This window comes from Tamandua tetradactyla, chromosome 9 (assembly GCF_023851605.1).
Source record: "Tamandua tetradactyla isolate mTamTet1 chromosome 9, mTamTet1.pri, whole genome shotgun sequence".
NCBI lineage: Eukaryota > Metazoa > Chordata > Mammalia > Pilosa > Myrmecophagidae > Tamandua > Tamandua tetradactyla.
The window spans coordinates 989384-1006137 of record NC_135335.1 but is presented as its reverse complement, the minus strand read 5'-3'; the positions used below and the strand labels follow the sequence as shown (position 1 = coordinate 1006137).

General features: G+C 66.8%; 1 protein-coding gene across 1 annotated transcript in view; it reads right to left on the bottom strand.

Annotated features, from left to right (window-relative positions):
- Positions 1 to 16544, bottom strand: part of MUC5AC (mucin 5AC, oligomeric mucus/gel-forming) — a 36423-nt gene extending 19879 nt beyond the window's left edge. Inside the window, exons 1-30 of the mRNA XM_077115322.1 lie at positions 16417 to 16544; positions 15196 to 15270; positions 13211 to 13270; positions 12724 to 12985; positions 12187 to 12301; positions 11794 to 11884; positions 10823 to 10932; positions 10502 to 10715; positions 10273 to 10398; positions 10067 to 10184; positions 9830 to 9968; positions 9625 to 9735; positions 9021 to 9090; positions 8699 to 8836; positions 8445 to 8609; positions 7578 to 7672; positions 7078 to 7204; positions 6604 to 6859; positions 6330 to 6382; positions 5789 to 5889; positions 5193 to 5344; positions 4806 to 4944; positions 4016 to 4129; positions 3733 to 3912; positions 2858 to 3097; positions 2242 to 2398; positions 1255 to 1383; positions 856 to 1018; positions 484 to 527; positions 201 to 389 (exon numbers count right to left, since the gene is read on the bottom strand). Of these exons, the coding sequence (XP_076971437.1) occupies positions 201 to 389; positions 484 to 527; positions 856 to 1018; positions 1255 to 1383; positions 2242 to 2398; positions 2858 to 3097; positions 3733 to 3912; positions 4016 to 4129; positions 4806 to 4944; positions 5193 to 5344; positions 5789 to 5889; positions 6330 to 6382; positions 6604 to 6859; positions 7078 to 7204; positions 7578 to 7672; positions 8445 to 8609; positions 8699 to 8836; positions 9021 to 9090; positions 9625 to 9735; positions 9830 to 9968; positions 10067 to 10184; positions 10273 to 10398; positions 10502 to 10715; positions 10823 to 10932; positions 11794 to 11884; positions 12187 to 12301; positions 12724 to 12985; positions 13211 to 13270; positions 15196 to 15270; positions 16417 to 16489 (4006 nt within the window). The 5' untranslated portion in view covers positions 16490 to 16544. The remainder of the gene's footprint in view (positions 1 to 200; positions 390 to 483; positions 528 to 855; positions 1019 to 1254; positions 1384 to 2241; positions 2399 to 2857; positions 3098 to 3732; positions 3913 to 4015; positions 4130 to 4805; positions 4945 to 5192; positions 5345 to 5788; positions 5890 to 6329; positions 6383 to 6603; positions 6860 to 7077; positions 7205 to 7577; positions 7673 to 8444; positions 8610 to 8698; positions 8837 to 9020; positions 9091 to 9624; positions 9736 to 9829; positions 9969 to 10066; positions 10185 to 10272; positions 10399 to 10501; positions 10716 to 10822; positions 10933 to 11793; positions 11885 to 12186; positions 12302 to 12723; positions 12986 to 13210; positions 13271 to 15195; positions 15271 to 16416) is intronic.
- Between the last annotated feature and the right edge of the window lie 210 nt (positions 16545 to 16754).

Sequence of the window (16754 nt, the reverse complement as noted above, 5' to 3'; positions counted from 1 at the left end):
CAGGTGAAGCTGGGAGCAGAGTTTGTATATGTGCGCCTCACTCACAGCTTTATGGAGAATGCTCTGTTAAAGGCTTGAGGAGCCCTGGGACAGACCCCAGCCAGGATCTCAGGGACCCAGGGTGGACCCCAGCCCGGGCTGTCCAGGGCTGCTCTCTCAACAGGTGTACCCATTCACGCCCGGCCACGCATCCTCCTTACCAACTGGGGGTGTGGAGAAGGAGAAAGTGGTTGGGGGTGCAGGGGTGGTGAGGTCACAGGCAGAGACCCTCCTCTCAATGGTGCCGTTGGCTGCACAGCGGGCAGAGATACAGCCCCCTGTGCCATCTGTGGTGTGGTAGATGGTGTCCCCAGGATGGAACTGCTGCCCATCGTAGGTGCAGATGCAGGCTGCCAGGGAAGGGGGATGGGACAGGAGTCAGGGAGCCAGGACATGGGGTGGGGATCTGTACCCCAAATCTGGAGGCCAGACACCCCTGCTTACCCTTGGTGTCGTAGATGCACTGCACTCCACTCTCGGTGCAAACACTGTTAACAGAGAGAGGTGCAGGTGAGGGTGCCTGCTAGCAGGACGGGTGGAAAGCTGGCTTTGGGGAGGCCCTGGGGGTGTCCAGGCTTGACAGGTGGGCACAGGCTGCCACCCAAACCCAACTGCCAGTTGGAGGTGATCTCAGAGATGGCTTCTAGCTGCAGAGCCCCCTACCCAAATGCCAGTTCAAGGTGAGGGACCAGCACAGCCCCCTTTGGAGTTGAGGCTGAGCGGAAGGCTAGGGTGGTGGACAGACTGGGAGACTGTCCACTGAGAGGGGCCCCAACCATTCCAGGCACCTGCCTGCTGCTGGCCCAAGTGACTCACCAGGACTGGCAGTTCTTGGCAGAGGGCACGGACGCGCCTGGCCGGTAGTGCTTCCCCTGGACATGGCAGGGCGGTGGAGATGGGGAGGGGGGGCATTCAGCCACACATTGCATCTCATCTTCATCAAAGATGGGAAGCTCGGGTGGGCATTTGGCATAGCAACCTGTGGGATGAGTGAGGCCTGAGTCCTGCAGATGGGCTGACCAGCCAGCCTCACCCCACAAGGGTGCAGCCTGGGGCTGCATGGCAAATGCCACGGGGACGGAGGACCTGGCCCCACAAAAATTCCTCCCAGGGTTAGGAGCAGCCCCGGACCCCAGGGGCAGGATAGATCGCAGACCAGAAGATAAGGACCACAGGGCAGATCCCTCCCAGGCCCTGGGGAGACCTGAGACAGACCTTCCAGGCCATGCACGTCATGAAAGCACTTCCCACTGGGGTTCCGGCAGGTCTTCTGGCAGGGGGCCCCACAGGGCTGGTAGTGCCACTCACATTTTCCTTCGGGGTTGTAGAAATCACAGAACAGGGCTGCAGGCAGGAGGGGCCATTGAGCAGGGCTGTCCGCTATCAGGGCTTCCCCTCAGAGAGAGGAGCTGTGTACCCTGGGGGACCCTGGGAAGGACGGCCATGGGGGTCTCTGTGCGTGGAGCCTTCTGGGCTGCAGCTGGCTCATGGAGGTGTGTCCCACACCAAGCCTTTGAGAAAGTCCCAGGGGCCATTCTAAAGCTGTTTCCCTCCCTGGCGTTCCTGGACATGCCCCCGGGAGCGTGGGTGTCAGCTGACTGTCGGTGAAATGGGAGCAGGGTCTTCTCCCTGGTTCCCCTGGGGTTGCCCTCAGGGTGGGGGAGGGACATCCAGGCAGCTCCCAGCTACACCCCACTCTGGGAGAGGCATCCCTGGGGCTGGATACGGGTAAGGTTCCCTTGGCCGGGTGGGTTCTCTGTAGAGACCTCCAGCTCCTGAACGTTCTGCCATAAAGGCAGCAAGGTCCCTTCCCTCTCCATCATCTTCCTCGGTCACTTCTCGGTGGCAGATGTTTGTTGTGTAGGGCACTGGGCTGGCACCCACTGCCTTGCTCCCCGCTACTTCTGACCCAGAGGACTTTGGACGCCCACGCCCACTCGCCACCCCACACATGCTGCGCTGTCCGGGGGCCCGCCGCCCGCCGCCGCGAATTTCAGCACCACGGACAGAGCCCGGTGCCTGACACACCCACGCCGCCGCGCGGCTCCGCCCCCGCCGCCCGCCGCCGCGAATTTCAGCACCACGGACAGAGCCCGGCGGGTCGGTCCGCCAAGACATGCCCACGCCGCCGCGCGGCCCCGCCCAGGCCCCGCCCTCCGCCGTCCGCGAACTTCAGCACCACGAACAGAGCCCCGCACTCACGGCAGACGTCGGGGGTCCGCCAGGACACGCACACGCCCACATCGCGGCAGGCCTGGGCATAGGCGGCCACGGCCGTGCAGAAGCATTCGCAGTCGCCCCCGGAGTCGCAGGCACATGCGTCGCTCACGCAGGCCTCGTAGTACATCGTCGGCTCCACCTGCAGGAGGGTGGTGCCCAGGTCCAGGGCTCAGGGTGGGGCACATGCCAAGTACCCCCATTTCCTCAAGGCTCCTGGGGTCAGGCCCACGGCCTGATGGGTTCTCCAAGGAGCTCAGGGGTCAAGCATGGGACCAAATGATGCCCAAGGACAGCTGACCCTTACACACCAGGCCTGATGGGTACTGTCAGAAAGACAGACGGACCGTGCCGAGCAGGGCCCCCCACCCTCACCCCAGCACCGTGCTGCGATCCAGCCAGACCCTGCTGCCCATGGCTCTCTGCGGACGCAGCCCAGAACTGATGGCATAGACCTCTGCATCCCCCAGGGGCCTGGTCCGTGATGTGTGCCATGCTGACCCCCAGAACCCCTCTCATGCTCCCACCCCGCTGACACCTCCTGGAGCCCCACACAAGCCTCAGCCCAGGCAGCCACCCCCGCCCAGCTCAACTCCCGTACATGGGCATGGCAGGCGGCGAAGGTCGCGCTGTGGATGAGGCTGCACTGCTTCTGGGCCCAGGACCTGCGGTACGGGTTGGCGGTGCAGGGGTCCCTGGGGGTGTGCGCGTCAGGGCAGGTCGGGGAGAACTTCCAGCTGTTGCCGAACTCCAGCGCGTCCCCCACCACGGACCGGCTGCGCGTGGTGAAGTCGTTGGCCGCGTTGTCGTCAAAGTTCCCGCACAGCCCACACACTTTGCCCTGTGGACATGGAGGCCGTGGGCCGGAGCCAAGACCCTTCCCACCGGTGCCTTCCTGTGACCCTCCTGCCCATGGCCGAGCCCGGAAGCTGCACTGAGGTGGCCCCAGGGAGTGCCGAGGAGCCAAAGGTTTGGAAGTTGGCCCTGGTGCTAACACCCGAAACAGGGCGTCCAGGCCCAAGCGGCCCTCTCAGGCCCGGGGTGTCCGGTCTCCTGGGCCCAGCCCTGCTGGCACTTCCCCCCTGAGGAAATCGCAGGCTCCCAGGCTAAGAACAGGTGTTTGCTTTTTCCCTCCCTCTTTCCCCAAGTTGGGGGAATGCTGCCTGCTCCCTTCCTTTCCTTTGATGGGACCTAGACGAAAGACCCTTGGTCACTCTGCAAGGTGAACTCAGGAGCTTGTGGGGGCATCTGGAGTGGGTCTCTCTTGGTGGGAGGGGTGCTATCAGGACACAGCAAGCAGGTTCCCCACTGGCCATCCTCCCGGGGCTGTGAGCAGACTCCACCCTCACCCTCTCTTCCCTCTGTCCCTCCTTCCCTCCCTCCTCTCCTCTCTCCTCTCGGTCCCCTTCACTGCCTGGCCTCCCCCCTCCCCTCAGCCTTTTCTGTCTGCTCAGGAGTGCCTCTCCTGCGCCTCACCTTGAATTCCGGACTAAGCTTGATGAAGATGCTGGTTTTCTTGTCCCACAGGAGCACCAGGCCAGCGTCGGTGTCCACCACCAGGTAGATGCCCATCTGGCGGAGGGTGTAGGGCGCCTGCTGCCCGGCCCCTTTCTCCACCACCTCCACCTTCCCGTCACTCAGCTTCAGCTCGTAGCTCTGCTTGGCGGGGAGGACCCAGGGACTCAGATCTGGGGAGACGCCTTGGCCACTCCTAGGCGGTCCCCCTGCCTGCCCCTGCCTTGTCCCAGACCCCTCTCACCCCCAGGAAGATCTTGATGGCCTTGGAGCAGGTGGTCCCCGTGGTCCCACAGGGAACGTTCTCTGTGACGACGCGGAAGGCATCCTGGGGGCTGCCGCTGCCACTGCAGTGGTCCTGGGGAACAGGAGGTTGTCCAGGGCGAGACCAGACCCACCTACCCCCTCCCAGGAAGACCCTGCGGTTTCGGTCACCCGCTCCTCCTTGCCAAGAAGAACTACCCTGAGCAGGGGCCAACCAGCGTGCACCAGGACGATCAGTGTAACTGGCACGGTAGGGGTGGGGCAGCTGAGCCAAGGGGGCTGGTGCAAGGGACTGGGAGGGGCTAGTGTGTCTGTACTCAGGCGTACCTGCACCAGGGGTACCTGCACGAGGTGTACTGCACCAGATGTACCTATACTAGGGTGGAACTGCACTGCGGCATGTCTACAGCAGGGCATACCTACACCAAGGGTAGCTGCACAAGGTGTACCTGCCCTGGGACATGCCTGCACCAGGTGTACCTGCCCTGAGACAGGACTACACCAGGTGTACCTGCCCTGGGACATGCCTGTAGCAGGTGTACCTGCCCTGGGACATACTTGCACAGGTGTAACTGCCCTGGGACATGCCTGCACCAGGTGTATCTGCCCTGGGACAAGCCTGCACCAGGTGTACCTCCCCTGGGACATGCCTGCACCAGGTGTACTTGCCCTGGGACAAGCCTGCACCAGGTGGACCGGCCCTGGGGCATATTTGCACAGGTGTACCTGCACCAGGTGCATTGCCGCAGGTGTACCTGCACCACACACACCTGTACAAGGGTGTACTCGCAGTCCCCACTGAAGCTGTAGCGCTGCCCATCAAAGGTGAGGTAGTGTCCATCCCCGTACACAGCGCACGTGGCTAGGCAGGGCTCGTCCGTGCAAAGCCACATCCTGCTCTTACAGGTGCTGGGTGGAGGTAGGGATAGGCCATAGGTCAGGTGGGGGGAGGGCTCATCCTGAGACCTAGGGGAGCCACTGACCAGGTCTCACCTGCAAGCTGGGCTGATGTGCTTAAGTGCGGCCCAGAAAATCTGCCCCGAGCCCGCGCTCCAGCACCCCCCTGCTGTGACAGCTACCACCACCACAGGGCAGCCCGCCTAGGTCCTCGCTGAGCCCGGACATCCGCCCGCCCCCAGGCCTGGCCCCCCACCTACCAGGTGTTACAGCCGACCCGGATGGTCTGGCCGGCCTCGTAGCTGGCCTCATTGTGCACACAGGGACAGTCGGCCGCGGCGATGCAGCCACCCTTGCTGTCAGACACCAGCCCGTCTGGACACACGCAGCCGGGGACGCACTGGGGGCTATACTGTGGGAAGCGGGTGGGCAGCGCTGAGCTGCGGGTGGGTCGCGAGCTGCCGTGCCTTCCTGCCCCCGAGCGAGCCCAGCCGCAGAAGGGTGTGGCCTGCTCTGGACCGGATGTCTTACAGAGCTGCAGGAGCAGTGGCTGCAGCAAGTGGGTGGGGGTGGGGGCTGGGCCCTGGGGGCCCCTCTGCTCCCACATGTTGGTGAGCTCACCGGCCCCTGAGGCAGCCGAGGGGATGCCCAGTGACACCATGGACCAGCCCTGCCTCTGCTCCTGGGGGGCTGTCCCCATAGGTGCCCGGGAGGGCCGAGCAGGTACGGGAGGGCAGGCAGGGGGAGCCGGGCCCCAGAGGCACTCAATGAGGGTCTTGGGGGCTGGGAGCACTCAGCAGGGGGCCCTAGAGGTTGGGGGACACTCGGCGGGGGCCTGGGCACCGGGGACACTTACACAGGCCATGTCCAGGGTATGGCAGCTCTTCTGGCACCCAGCCCCGGCAGCCCCGGACGTGGCATTGCGGCAGTCGACGTAGACCATAGGGTCAGCACAGACTAGGGAGAAGCAGCCGTCAGGGGACCCGGCCCACCCACTTGCCCACCTGTCCACTGTCACAGGGCCGGGCCTCCACCCCTTCACCCCTCCAGTGTGGCAGGCTGTGTGGTCCGGGCAGACAAGCGGGGCGGGCTGCAGGGAGGCAGAGGCACCGCACTGAGACGACGCATGGGTGTCCCAGCAGCTGCCACCAGCCCCTGCCACAGGCCCCCCCATCCCTACAGGCCGACAACTGCCTAGGACCACAGGGCTGATGGGGTCCTTCCCCTGCACCCCAAGATGCCCATCATGGGGCTCCTCTGGGGCCCGCAGAGCACTTCAGTTGGAGTCTGCGGGTACAGATACCCCAAAGCTGGCCAAGCCCCAGGCCAGGATGGCTCTGGGGTGTTCTTAGCTCCAATCCAGAAATGAGGGGCCTCCAACCCCCCGTCCAGCTCACCTGGTTCAGGCGCGTGGCCTCCGATGCAGGTCAGCATGCCATGAGTGCAGGTGCTGTAAGGGGACAATGGAGTCAGAGGCCACCCTGGCCCCGGGGGCAGAGAGTGGGGTCAGGGGTCAGCCGAGCATGGGAGAGGAAAGCAGGGTCAGGGGTCACCCCAGCACCTTGAGCAGAGAGTGGGGTCAGGGGCCACCCCGGCACTGGGGGCAGAGTATAGAGCTGGGGGTCGCCCTGGCACCAGGAGTGGTGAGCTCCCCCCCGGCAGGTGTCTCACCAGACGGCCCCGCTGTCGTGCAGGGTCTCTCCGTTGGGGACCACCGAGCCCCGGTAGTAGCAGGGGCAGCTGGAGGCCGGTACGCATTTGCCCCACTCGTCCAGGAAGGTGCCCTCAGCGCAGGTGCAGCCATCCACGGGGACGAAGCTGATGTGGCAGGTGACGTCCTCCTCACTCAGCGAGCGGCAGGTGGGCTGGCAGGTGGTGATGTGCTCACGGTAGGTCAGCGACTTGGGGCAGCTGGTCACGGGCTTCACTGCAGCCAGGACCAGGGAGGGGCACGGGGCTCAGGGCTTGCGGGTGCAGCACGTGGCGGTCAGCCCCAGGCCCGTGAGGTTCCCAGAGGCCGGAGGCCGGCTCCCCGCATCACCAGGGGAAAGGCTGGCAGCTCGGGGGCAGCCCCACAGCCTCGCTGGCTTCTCCCTCACCCGAGGGCCCACCCCAGACCGCCCCGCCTCGAGGTCGCACACTCACTGCAGACGCCATCCCTCCAGCCGCGCAGCAGGACGCCCCTGGCGGCACAGGCGCGCACATAGGCCGAGAGCACGGCGCACAGGCAGTCCTCGCTCCGCTCGCAGTTACACGTGTCGAACAGGCAGTTCTGGGGGCGCAGGGCCGTCAGGGACCCCAGCCCCCGCTGCCCGCCCCGAGCCCTGCGCCTGGGCCCGTCCCTAGGCCTCCCCTTCCTGCATCCCGCCAGTGCCGGCGCCGGCTTCCGAGGTTCCCACGCTTGGGCCCCGCCTGAGGCGGGAGCCTGGGGGCCGTCATACCTCTCAGTAAGCAGGTGGTGGGTGAGTGGATGGGTGAATGAATGGGGTAGGGGGCCCACACCCCAATGTCCCCGCCCGTGGAAGGCAGGTGAGGGGCGGGAGAGGGGGACAGTGGGGGTCCCTGGGCAGCCTGCCCTGCCCTGCCCACTCCCAGCAATCGCGTGCTCCCTGGGGGTGGCCGTGGGGCCAGCCAGGGGTCATTACCGAGTAGTAGGGGCCAGGGTTCACGGCAGCGTGGCACGGGGCGAAGGGGCCCGTGGGGTCTGACAGCCGGAAGCACCAGTGCTGGGCGTACTTCTCTGCGGGCGGAGAGGAAGGGGCCTCGGGAGCTGCGCCCACACCCCACAGGCTCCTGCTCCCTGGCTGGGGTTGCAGCCCCGGCAGCCTCCACAGGCCCAGCTCTCCCAGGCTGGGGGCCTTTTGCCTCTGGTTTCCCTGTGCACTGGAGCCCCACCAGAGCCCAGGGAGCGGGGTCCCTTGCAGCTCCCTCTCTGGATACCACGTGGGCCCTACTTCTTGGCCGTGGAGGGGGGCCAGTCGGGGGCCAAGTGGGAGGTGCGTGGAGTCACGTGGCCTTTCCTCCAATGCCACACCCACGTTCACCCGGCCACATGCGGAACGCAGTTGGGGGCCAGTGCCTTCCAGGACGCTCGTCTACACTTAAGGTCAGCTGTGTCCCCCGAAACTCAACCTGGTCCTCAGCCGCCCGTGCCTGTGAACCCCTTTGGAAGTAGGGTCTTTAGGGGCGGGATTGCTCAAGACAAGTCCCCCTGGACGGGTGGCCTGGTCCAAGGTGACTGCCCCCCCCTCCCCCGAGGGGAACTTGGACGGGGCAGGGAGGAGGCCTGGGAGAGAGGGAGGAGCCCCAGGGCCTCGGAGGGGGCAGGCCAACGCTTCAGAGCGGCGAGGATGGGTTTCTGTGGTTGAAGCCGCCCAGTGCGGTGGCTCCGGGACCCTGGGACCCCAGCCTCGACCGTGGCCCCTGCTTGTCTTCCCTCCTCCCATCCCGAGGTAGCCTGGACGCGGGGCCTGGGGTCCGGGGAGCTGAGCCGGAGGCGCGAGGGGCTGTACCGTTGTCCACGCTGAGGGAGCAGGGGTCCTCGAAGCTGCTCTTGGCGTTGGGGCAGGAGGCCTGGGTCTTCCAGGTGTTGGCGAAGGCGGCGGCCGTGCCTTCCACGAGCCCGCTGAGCGTCCGCAGGTCGTCCGCCTGGTTCTGGTTGAAGTTCCCGCAGAGGCCTGGGCGGGCAGGTGGGGCAGGCGTGAGGCCCTCGGGCGCCAGCGGCCAGGGCAGGGCGGGGCGGGGGGCGTCCGGCGCAGCCCCTTACCGCAGGTCAGCCCCCGGAGCGTGGGCTCGAGCCGCACAAACACCTGCATGGTGGGCACAAGCTGCACGTCCAGCTGCAAGCCCAGGTGGGTCTGGGCAATGATGAAGAAGGTCGAGGGTCTAAAGACGGTCACGTTGGCTGCAGGAAGAAGGACGGTGCCTCATTGGGACGCAAGGGGCGGAGCCGCATGGGGGGGACTTGGGGGGCCCGGGGGATCCTGGGGGGTCCTTGTGGGGGTTCTGGGGGTCCTGGGGGATCTGGGGGGTCCTGGGGGGGGTTCTGAGGGTCCTGGGGGATCTGGGGGGTTCCTGGGGGTCCCCACCTGCCGAGATGGGCAGCTGGGTGTAGATCTGGTTCACGAACACTTCCCCACTGGCCTTGATCACGATGACCTGGAGGTGCACAGGCCGGGCAGGAGGTGAGCAGGGCCGGGGGCCGGGAGGTGAGGCTGAGGCAGTTTCCACACCTGCCCTGCTCCCTGCTCTGCTGAATTCCTGGCAGGGGTCTCCTTAGGAAGGTGAAAGCCAAAGTCTTCTTATAGACCCAAGAGGTTGGTTTGAGTGGAGAAGCTGTGCCGGCCATCAGAGGGCCCAACGCTCGCTTTTGGGGCCACTGGGGGCATAAGTGGGGTTCCTGGAGGCCCCCGAGCTGCTCAGATGGTGGAGGGTCCCTCAGACTCCCCAGAAGGGACATGGCGGAATGGGGTGAGAGGGCTGGGCTGCCCACTGCTCACGCAGGATCAGAGGGGGGCCAGAGTGACCGGCCCAGGGGCACCCCAAGTCCAGCTCCCACCTCCCACCCTGGGTCTGCCTTCCTCCCACAGAACCCTGGGCATTCACGGCCTTTACCCCCACGTCTATCCCCCCATCTGTCCTTTTGCCTCCAGGTCTACCCCCTCCGTCTACGCCCCAGCCCGGTGCACTCACGGTCTCGCCCCCGCCGAGGTTCAGGGTCACGCTCTTGAGGCAGGTCTCGCTGTCGGTCAGCCCGCACCTGCGCAGCTCAGCCAGCACGGTGAAGGCGCTGCTGTCACAGGGCTGGAGACACAGGTCTTCACGGACCGCCCCACGGCCCCGCCCCGCCCCGGCCCCGGCCCCGCCCCGCCCCGCCCGCGGCCCCGCGCCCCCGCACCTTGGCCAGCACGTAGATGCAGTCTCCGTGCACCGAGTACTGCTTCTCGTCGAAGGTGGAGATGTGGGCACCGCCCAGCACCGAGCAAGTGCCGGGACAGGGGGCCTCCCGGCAGCTCCAGCGGCCTCCGGAGCAGGTGCTGCAGCGGGAGAGGCTGTTATGGGCGCAGGCCCAGGAGCGCACGGATCCTCCGCCCCGCCGCCTGCCAGCGCCGCTACCCCAGAGCCCGGGACCTACCAGTTGGCACAGTCGGTGGCGTGGACGTCCCCAGGGGCGTAGGCGACACCGTTGTACATGCACGGACACTGGGACACGGGCACGCAGCCGCCCTGGCCGATGTCGTCGAGGACCGTCCCTGCAGGCGGGGGAGCCGTGAGCGTCCCCGGCCTTCAGGGCCTCGGACTGCAGGTGCGGGTGGGGATGGGTGGGGTGGGGCCGCTCACCCTCGGGGCAGAAGCAGCCGGCGACGCAGTGCTCCTCACAGAGCTGGGAGTGCTCCAGGTTGGAGCAGGTGTCGGCGCAGGGCGAGCCGCACTCCCGGTGCTGCATGCTGGGGGGGCACGTCTGGGCTGCGGGGGAGGGGACGGGCCGAGTCACAGCCTGCCCTGCCTCGGCCACGCCCCCCGCCACCCCACCCGGGGCCGCGCAGGAGGGCGTGGGGGTGGCGCTCACGGCACAGGTCGGGGGTCCTCCAGTCTGGGGGCAGGCCTCCGGCGTGGGCGCACTGGCGGGAGTACTCAGCCAAGGTGTGGCAGAGGCATTCGGCGGGGTCTGCGTGCGCGCAGAGGCAGAGATCCTGCTTGCAGGTGTCCAAGTAGCTGCCTGCGTCCACCAGGGCACCGCAGCCCAAGAAGAGCGGGCTGCCCAAGATCTCTTCGCATAGCGTCTGGGGGGCGATGTCAGGAGCCCAGGCTGAGCCCACAGCCCTGCTTCCCGGCAGAGATCCCTCCCCCCGCCTCAGCCCACGACCCGGGGGTTCGTTCCCGGGCTTACGGAGGGAGCCGAGCAATTACTCGGGGGCATGGGGAGGGCGTCCGGGCACTGCTCAGTAGGCCCGTCCATCTTCTGCAGGTTCCCGAATTCGGTGGGGGTCAGCCTCACGCCTGCAGGGGACGAAGGGGCTTGGGTTCTGTCTTGTGGGACGCCCAGGGATGGGAGGAGACCATTGCGCTCGGCCTCGGCGCACAGGCCTGCCCCGCCCCCTGCGTAAGCCGCATCTACACGGGGTCTCCGCAGGGTCTATACAGGGTCTCCGTGGAGCTGGGAATTGTGCCCACAGCCAGCTCAGAAAGTCCTCCCGCCCAGGCCGCTGAGAACTGCAGGTGACACCCGCCCCCCCACTCCTGGCTCCGGTGGCTGGATGCAGCCAAGGAGGACGGAAGGGACCTCCAGCCCCGCCCTCAGAGCGCGACCGTGCAGCACCGAGTTCCGCTGGCCTGCCCCTTCCGAAAGCCCCCCGCAGGGTAGCTGCCTGCGTGGTTTAACCTGCCTGGACAAGGGGACGCAGGCGTGGAGCCCCCGCCGCCCTGGGGTGTCTTAAGGTCACCACTCGGCAGCAAAGGCTCAGGACCTCCCCACAGGGGCAGCGCTGGAGGCGGGACCTCACCTCTGGGGAGGTTCGGTTGCCTGCTGGGGCTCCCCCCACCCCGCCCCGGGCGAGCTTGCAGAGAGCTAGGGCCCTAAGGGGAGAGATGTGGCTGCACCTGCAACCCCGAGGGCACACCTGTGTGCGGGGTGTGTGGGCACGTGTGTGTGCAGGTTTGCAGGTGCGTGCTGGGGTTGTGTGCATGTGTATGCATGCGCTCATGTGTGTGTATACGTGTGGCCTGTGACTGTGCACGTACATACGTGTGTGATGTGCCTGTGTGTGCATGTGAGCTGCCACGGGGGGTGGGGGGGCACATACACACAACCTGGGGACACAGGGTCCTGCAGCCCCCGCCGCGGGGCCAGTGGGGGCTTACCGTGGGCCAGGAACTCGTCCAAGTCGGGGAGGCCGTTGAAGTCCCCACAGAGCCCGCAGGTCTGGTTGGAGTATTTGGCGTCCAGCTCCAGCTGGGGTGGGAGGAGGCATGAGAGGCCGGTCCCCCAGGGACCCCCCAGGGCCAGAAGGCAGAGGGGGCTGGGCAGCGGGATCGCTGAGCCGCCCTGAAGGAGCCCCCCTCTCCCCACCTCCCTCCAGGCTGGTGCAGCCTGGGCTCACTGGCTTCTGCCGGGGTAGAGGTGGGGGCGGGCTCTGCGTGGAGGCTTTGGAGACTGCCCCCCCCCCCCCCCCCCCGCCCCCGGCCCCGCCCTGCCCTCCTGGCCCCGCCCCAGCCCCGGCCCCGCCCTGCCTGCCCTCCTGGCCCAGCACGCACCAGGAGGCTGCCGTCCCGGTTCCACATGAACACCAGGCCCAGCTTGGCCACCACCTTCACAAGGACGCTGCTCTGCTCGATGAGGACTCCCGACTGGCTGAACGGCAGCCGGACCCTGGGGAGAGGGTGCATGGCCAGTGGGCAGGTGGGGGTGCGACCTGGGGAGGCCCCAGGGCCCCACCAGAGAAGCTTGTGGGCCTGAGCAGTGACCCACAGGGGAAAGATGAAGGGAGCCCCCTGAGGGGGGGCACAGGGGAGGGCCCATGATCCATGTGTGCACACTTGTGAGTGTCAGCGTGTGTACATTTGTGTCAGTTCACGTCTGCATGCACACTCGCAGCTGTGCAGTTGTGGTTGTATGTACGCATTGGTGAGTGTGCATGCTCGTGTGCGTGTTCGCGTCTGTGCTTTCATGTCTGTGTGTGCCTGCTCCTGAGTGTGTGCTTGTGTCTGTGCACACGTGTCAGCGTGTGCACGCTCGAGAGTGTGCGCGTCCCCCCAGGCCTCCCCTCGCCCCACCCCAGGGCCCACACTCACAGGTGGCCGTTGACCGCGACGGAGCTCTGGGTCAGCTCCAGCACCAGGCCGTCCAGCTTCATGGTGACACGGCTGAGCGCGGTGGTGTTGGGCCCTGGGCCGCGGCGAATCTGCACGTTGAAGTCCTCGTAGGTGGCACGGCAGTGCGCGGAGAAGACGTAGTTGCAGATGCCGGGGAAGCGGAACACGGCGCCATCGAAGGTCTTGTAGTGGAAGTTGCCCCACGTGCTGCAGACCCGGCCGTTGTGCGCGGGGTTCAGGGCTGCGGGGGACACGCGCCGTGGGGGGCCCTGAAGGCGGGACCCCCTGGCCGGCTGCCTGCCCTGTGCGGCTGCGCCGCGGCCCCTCACTCCCCGGGACTGGGGGCCCTTCTCCAGTACTTGTTCAGCGTCCACCCAAAAACCAGGACCTCCTCCAGCGGGCACCCGAAGACTGAGGGGCACAGATGCTTGGCAGACGTGCTCGGGACCCATGCGGTTTCACTCACCTCGAACCACGGGGACTGTCCTGAGGGGGGGGACGATGGTCACCCCCAAGATAGGGCCACCTGTGGAAGACGGCCACGGTGATGTGCAGGCGTCTCGCTGCCCGGGGCGGGGGACGCGAAGGGCCCCTCTGAAGTTGCCAGGGGTGCAGCGTGGTTCTGGGGTGCTGAAGCCCCCCTCCCCCAGCCATACCCAGGTGGCTCTGCATCCCCCCAGCCCCCACCCCAGTCCCCAGTCTCGCACCCTGGGGAGCTGGCTGCCCTTGGGGCTTTCCCTGCCCCCAGAATCCCACACTGTCTGAATTGAACCACGGCTCAAGACAGCCCCTGGGAGCCTCAAGCCCACCGGGGCCGTGTGCACCCCAGACGGCCCCTCTGACCCCCATGGCCTTCCTGCTGGATGCCCCTGCGGGGAGCTAGACCTTCACCACCTAGGCTCCCCAGCAGACCACTGTGCCCTGGAGGCATGCGGAGCTGGGGCCCCGGACAAGATCAGGAGCTGAGAGCTGTGTGGACCAGCCTGCCGTGTGGACCAGCCTGCCCTGTGGACGAGCCTGCCCTGTGGATGAACCTGCCCTGTGGATGAGCCTGCCCTGTGGATGAGCCTGCCGTGTGGACCAGCCTGCCCTGTGGACCAGCCTGCCCTGCCTGTGGATGAGCCTGCCCTGTGGACCAGCCTGCCGTGTGGACCAGCCTGCCCTGTGGACGAGCCTGCCCTGTGGATGAACCTGCCCTGTGGATGAGCCTGCCCTGTGGATGAGCCTGCCGTGTGGACCAGCCTGCCCTGTGGACCAGCCTGCCCTGCCTGTGGATGAGCCTGCCCTGTGGACCAGCCTGCCGTGTGGACCAGCCTGCCCTGTGGATGAGCCTGCCCTGTGGATGAGCCTGCCGTGTGGACCAGCCTGCCCTGTGGATGAGCCTGCCGTGTGGACCAGCCTGCCCTGTGGACCAGCCTGCCGTGTGGACCAGCCTGCCCTGTGGATGAGCCTGCTGTGTGGACCAGCCTGCCCTGTGGACCAGCCTACCGTGTGGACCAGCCTGCCCTGTGGATGAGCCTGCCGTGTGGACCAGCCTGCCCTGTGGATGAGCCTGCCGTGTGGACCAGCCTGCCCTGTGGACCAGCCTGCCGTGTGGACCAGCCTGCCCTGTGGATGAGCCTGCCCTGTGGACCAGCCTGCCGTGTGGACCAGCCTGCCCTGTGGACGAGCCTGCTGTGTGGACCAGCCTGCCCTGTGGACCAGCCTGCCGTGTGGACCAGCCTGCCCTGTGGATGAGCCTGCCGTGTGGACCAGCCTGCTGTGTGGACCAGCCTGCCGTGTGGACCAGCCTGCCCTGTGGATGAGCCTGCCCTGTGGATGAGCCTGCCCTGTGGATGAGCCTGCCGTGTGGACCAGCCTGCCGTGTAGACCAGCCTGCTGTGTGGACCAGCCTGCCCTGTGGATGAGCCTGCCGTGTGGACCAGCCTGCTGTGTGGACCAGCCTGCCGTGTGGACCAGCCTGCCCTGTGGATGAGCCTGCCCTGTGGATGAGCCTGCCCTGTGGATGAGCCTGCCGTGTGGACCAGCCTGCCGTGTGGACCAGCCTGCTGTGTGGACCAGCCTGCCGTGTGGACCAGCCTGCCGTGTGGACCAGCCTGCCCTGTGGATGAGCCTGCCGTGTGGACCAGCCTGCCCTGTGGACCAGCCTGCCGTGTGGACCAGCCTGCCGTGTGGACCAGCCTGCCCTGTGGATGAGCCTGCCGTGTGGACCAGCCTGCCCTGTGGACCAGCCTGCCGTGTGGACCAGCCTGCCCTGTGGATGAGCCTGCCGTGTGGACCAGCCTGCCCTGTGGATGAGCCTGCTGTGTGGTGTCCTCTTTCCCTACTCCCAGGTCTGGCCCCCTAGATGGTGGTGGGCTGGGGTGCCCACAACAGGTGCCTGGGGGTTCCAAACAATTCCATTTGGGGTTGGGAAGACAGGACAGACATGCGGGAGGACCCCGGACCCACCTGATTGCTGCTGGCTGGGGGCGAGCCCTGGGGAACCCTCGAGGCTGTGCTCCTGGGAGGCGTTCTGAGCCCAGCCTGGAGGAGAACACGGGGCTGAACTGGGCAGGTGGGGGGCATGCGCTGGGGGCCTAACTCAGGCCACTCACGGTCAGGATGGGGGATGGGAGGGGCCAGAGCTGTGGGGTGGCCATAGGAGGGCAGATCTCTTAGGCAGGGTGGGGGTGCAGGGCTGCCAGCCATCCAAGGCCATGGCCCGGGGGGGCCCGTCCATGCAGTGAGGCTGGGTAGACAAGGTCACCCGCATCCCTTGCCTTGGCCTGTGGGGCGCTCGGCCTCTGGGGGGCCCCTCTGCCCTCACCAATATCCAGGGGCCAGGGCTCAGGGGGATATCCATTCATTCATTCATTTGTTCATTCATTATTTGTTGATTGATTCATTCATTCCCTCCCACTGGCCGCCTGCCATGTACTTAGGATGGAGCACCAGACTGGCAGCCACCCCTCATCAGCAATTGACGAGGGCATTGGGCATTTAGGCTCGAGCCAGGAGCCGCCCGTCCAAGGTGACCGGGCCCTCCAGGGGGTTCTAGGCAGGTGGGACCCGAGGCAGACGTGCAGTGGGGCCGTGAGGGGAGGTGGGGTGCTCGGGTCAGCCCAGGCAGGTACAGCAGGAGGCTGCAGAGACCAGGGTAGGGGGACAGCCTGGCCGGGCCTGAGACCCCTGAAGATGGCACTACCCAGGGCAGTCCCTCAGGGCAGCTCCTTTCTGGGGTGGCTGGGGGATGAGACCCAAAGTGCAGGGGGTGGGGTACAGTGCCTGCGTGGGGCCCCTGGCCCTTCCCTGTCACCCCTGCAGCTGTGAGCCTGGGGTGAAGTTGTTGTCGCCAGTGGGCCACACCTCACACTCCCTGAGGCTGAGACCCCTCCAGGAGACCCCGTGGAGGGACTGACCTGGGGCACCATGGGGGTGCTCCAAGGGCAGATGGGCAGGGGACTGAAAGCAGCAGGAGCCGCGTGGGTGAGACCCCGCCGGGCCCAGGGCCTGCCGATGGGGACAGGGTGGGCTGCGCCTCTCCAACCCCCAGGCCCCCAGACACCTCCCCACCCCAGGAACTGACGGGCCAAGGTGGGTCTCTGGATGCGGGGTCCACGACCCAGGTTTAAAGGAGCAGCCGGGGGTTCTGGGCCACATCCCAGACAGCCTGGGAGACTGGGCACCTACCTGGGTGCTGGGCACAGGCCAGGGCGAGAGCTAGAGCCCAGAACGGGACCAGCTCCCTGCGACGGGCACCCATGATGTGGAGCGAGGGGAGGTCCCCGAGGCCGTCCTCTGAGGAGGGACCCGAGTCCGCAGGGGCCTTTTGTAGCTGCAGAGCTGGCTCGGGCCCCACGTGACGTCACGCGGGCGGGCGGGGACGCGGTTCCCCTCGCCCAGGTAAACAGAGGTGCTGGCTTTGGGCTAGCAGCGAGGGGTGTGCCTGCTGGGGTGGGGCCCGTTTTTCCGGGGGCTCCCCAAGGCCTAGCCGGAAGCATATTGGTTCCAGGCTCCTGCCCCAACCC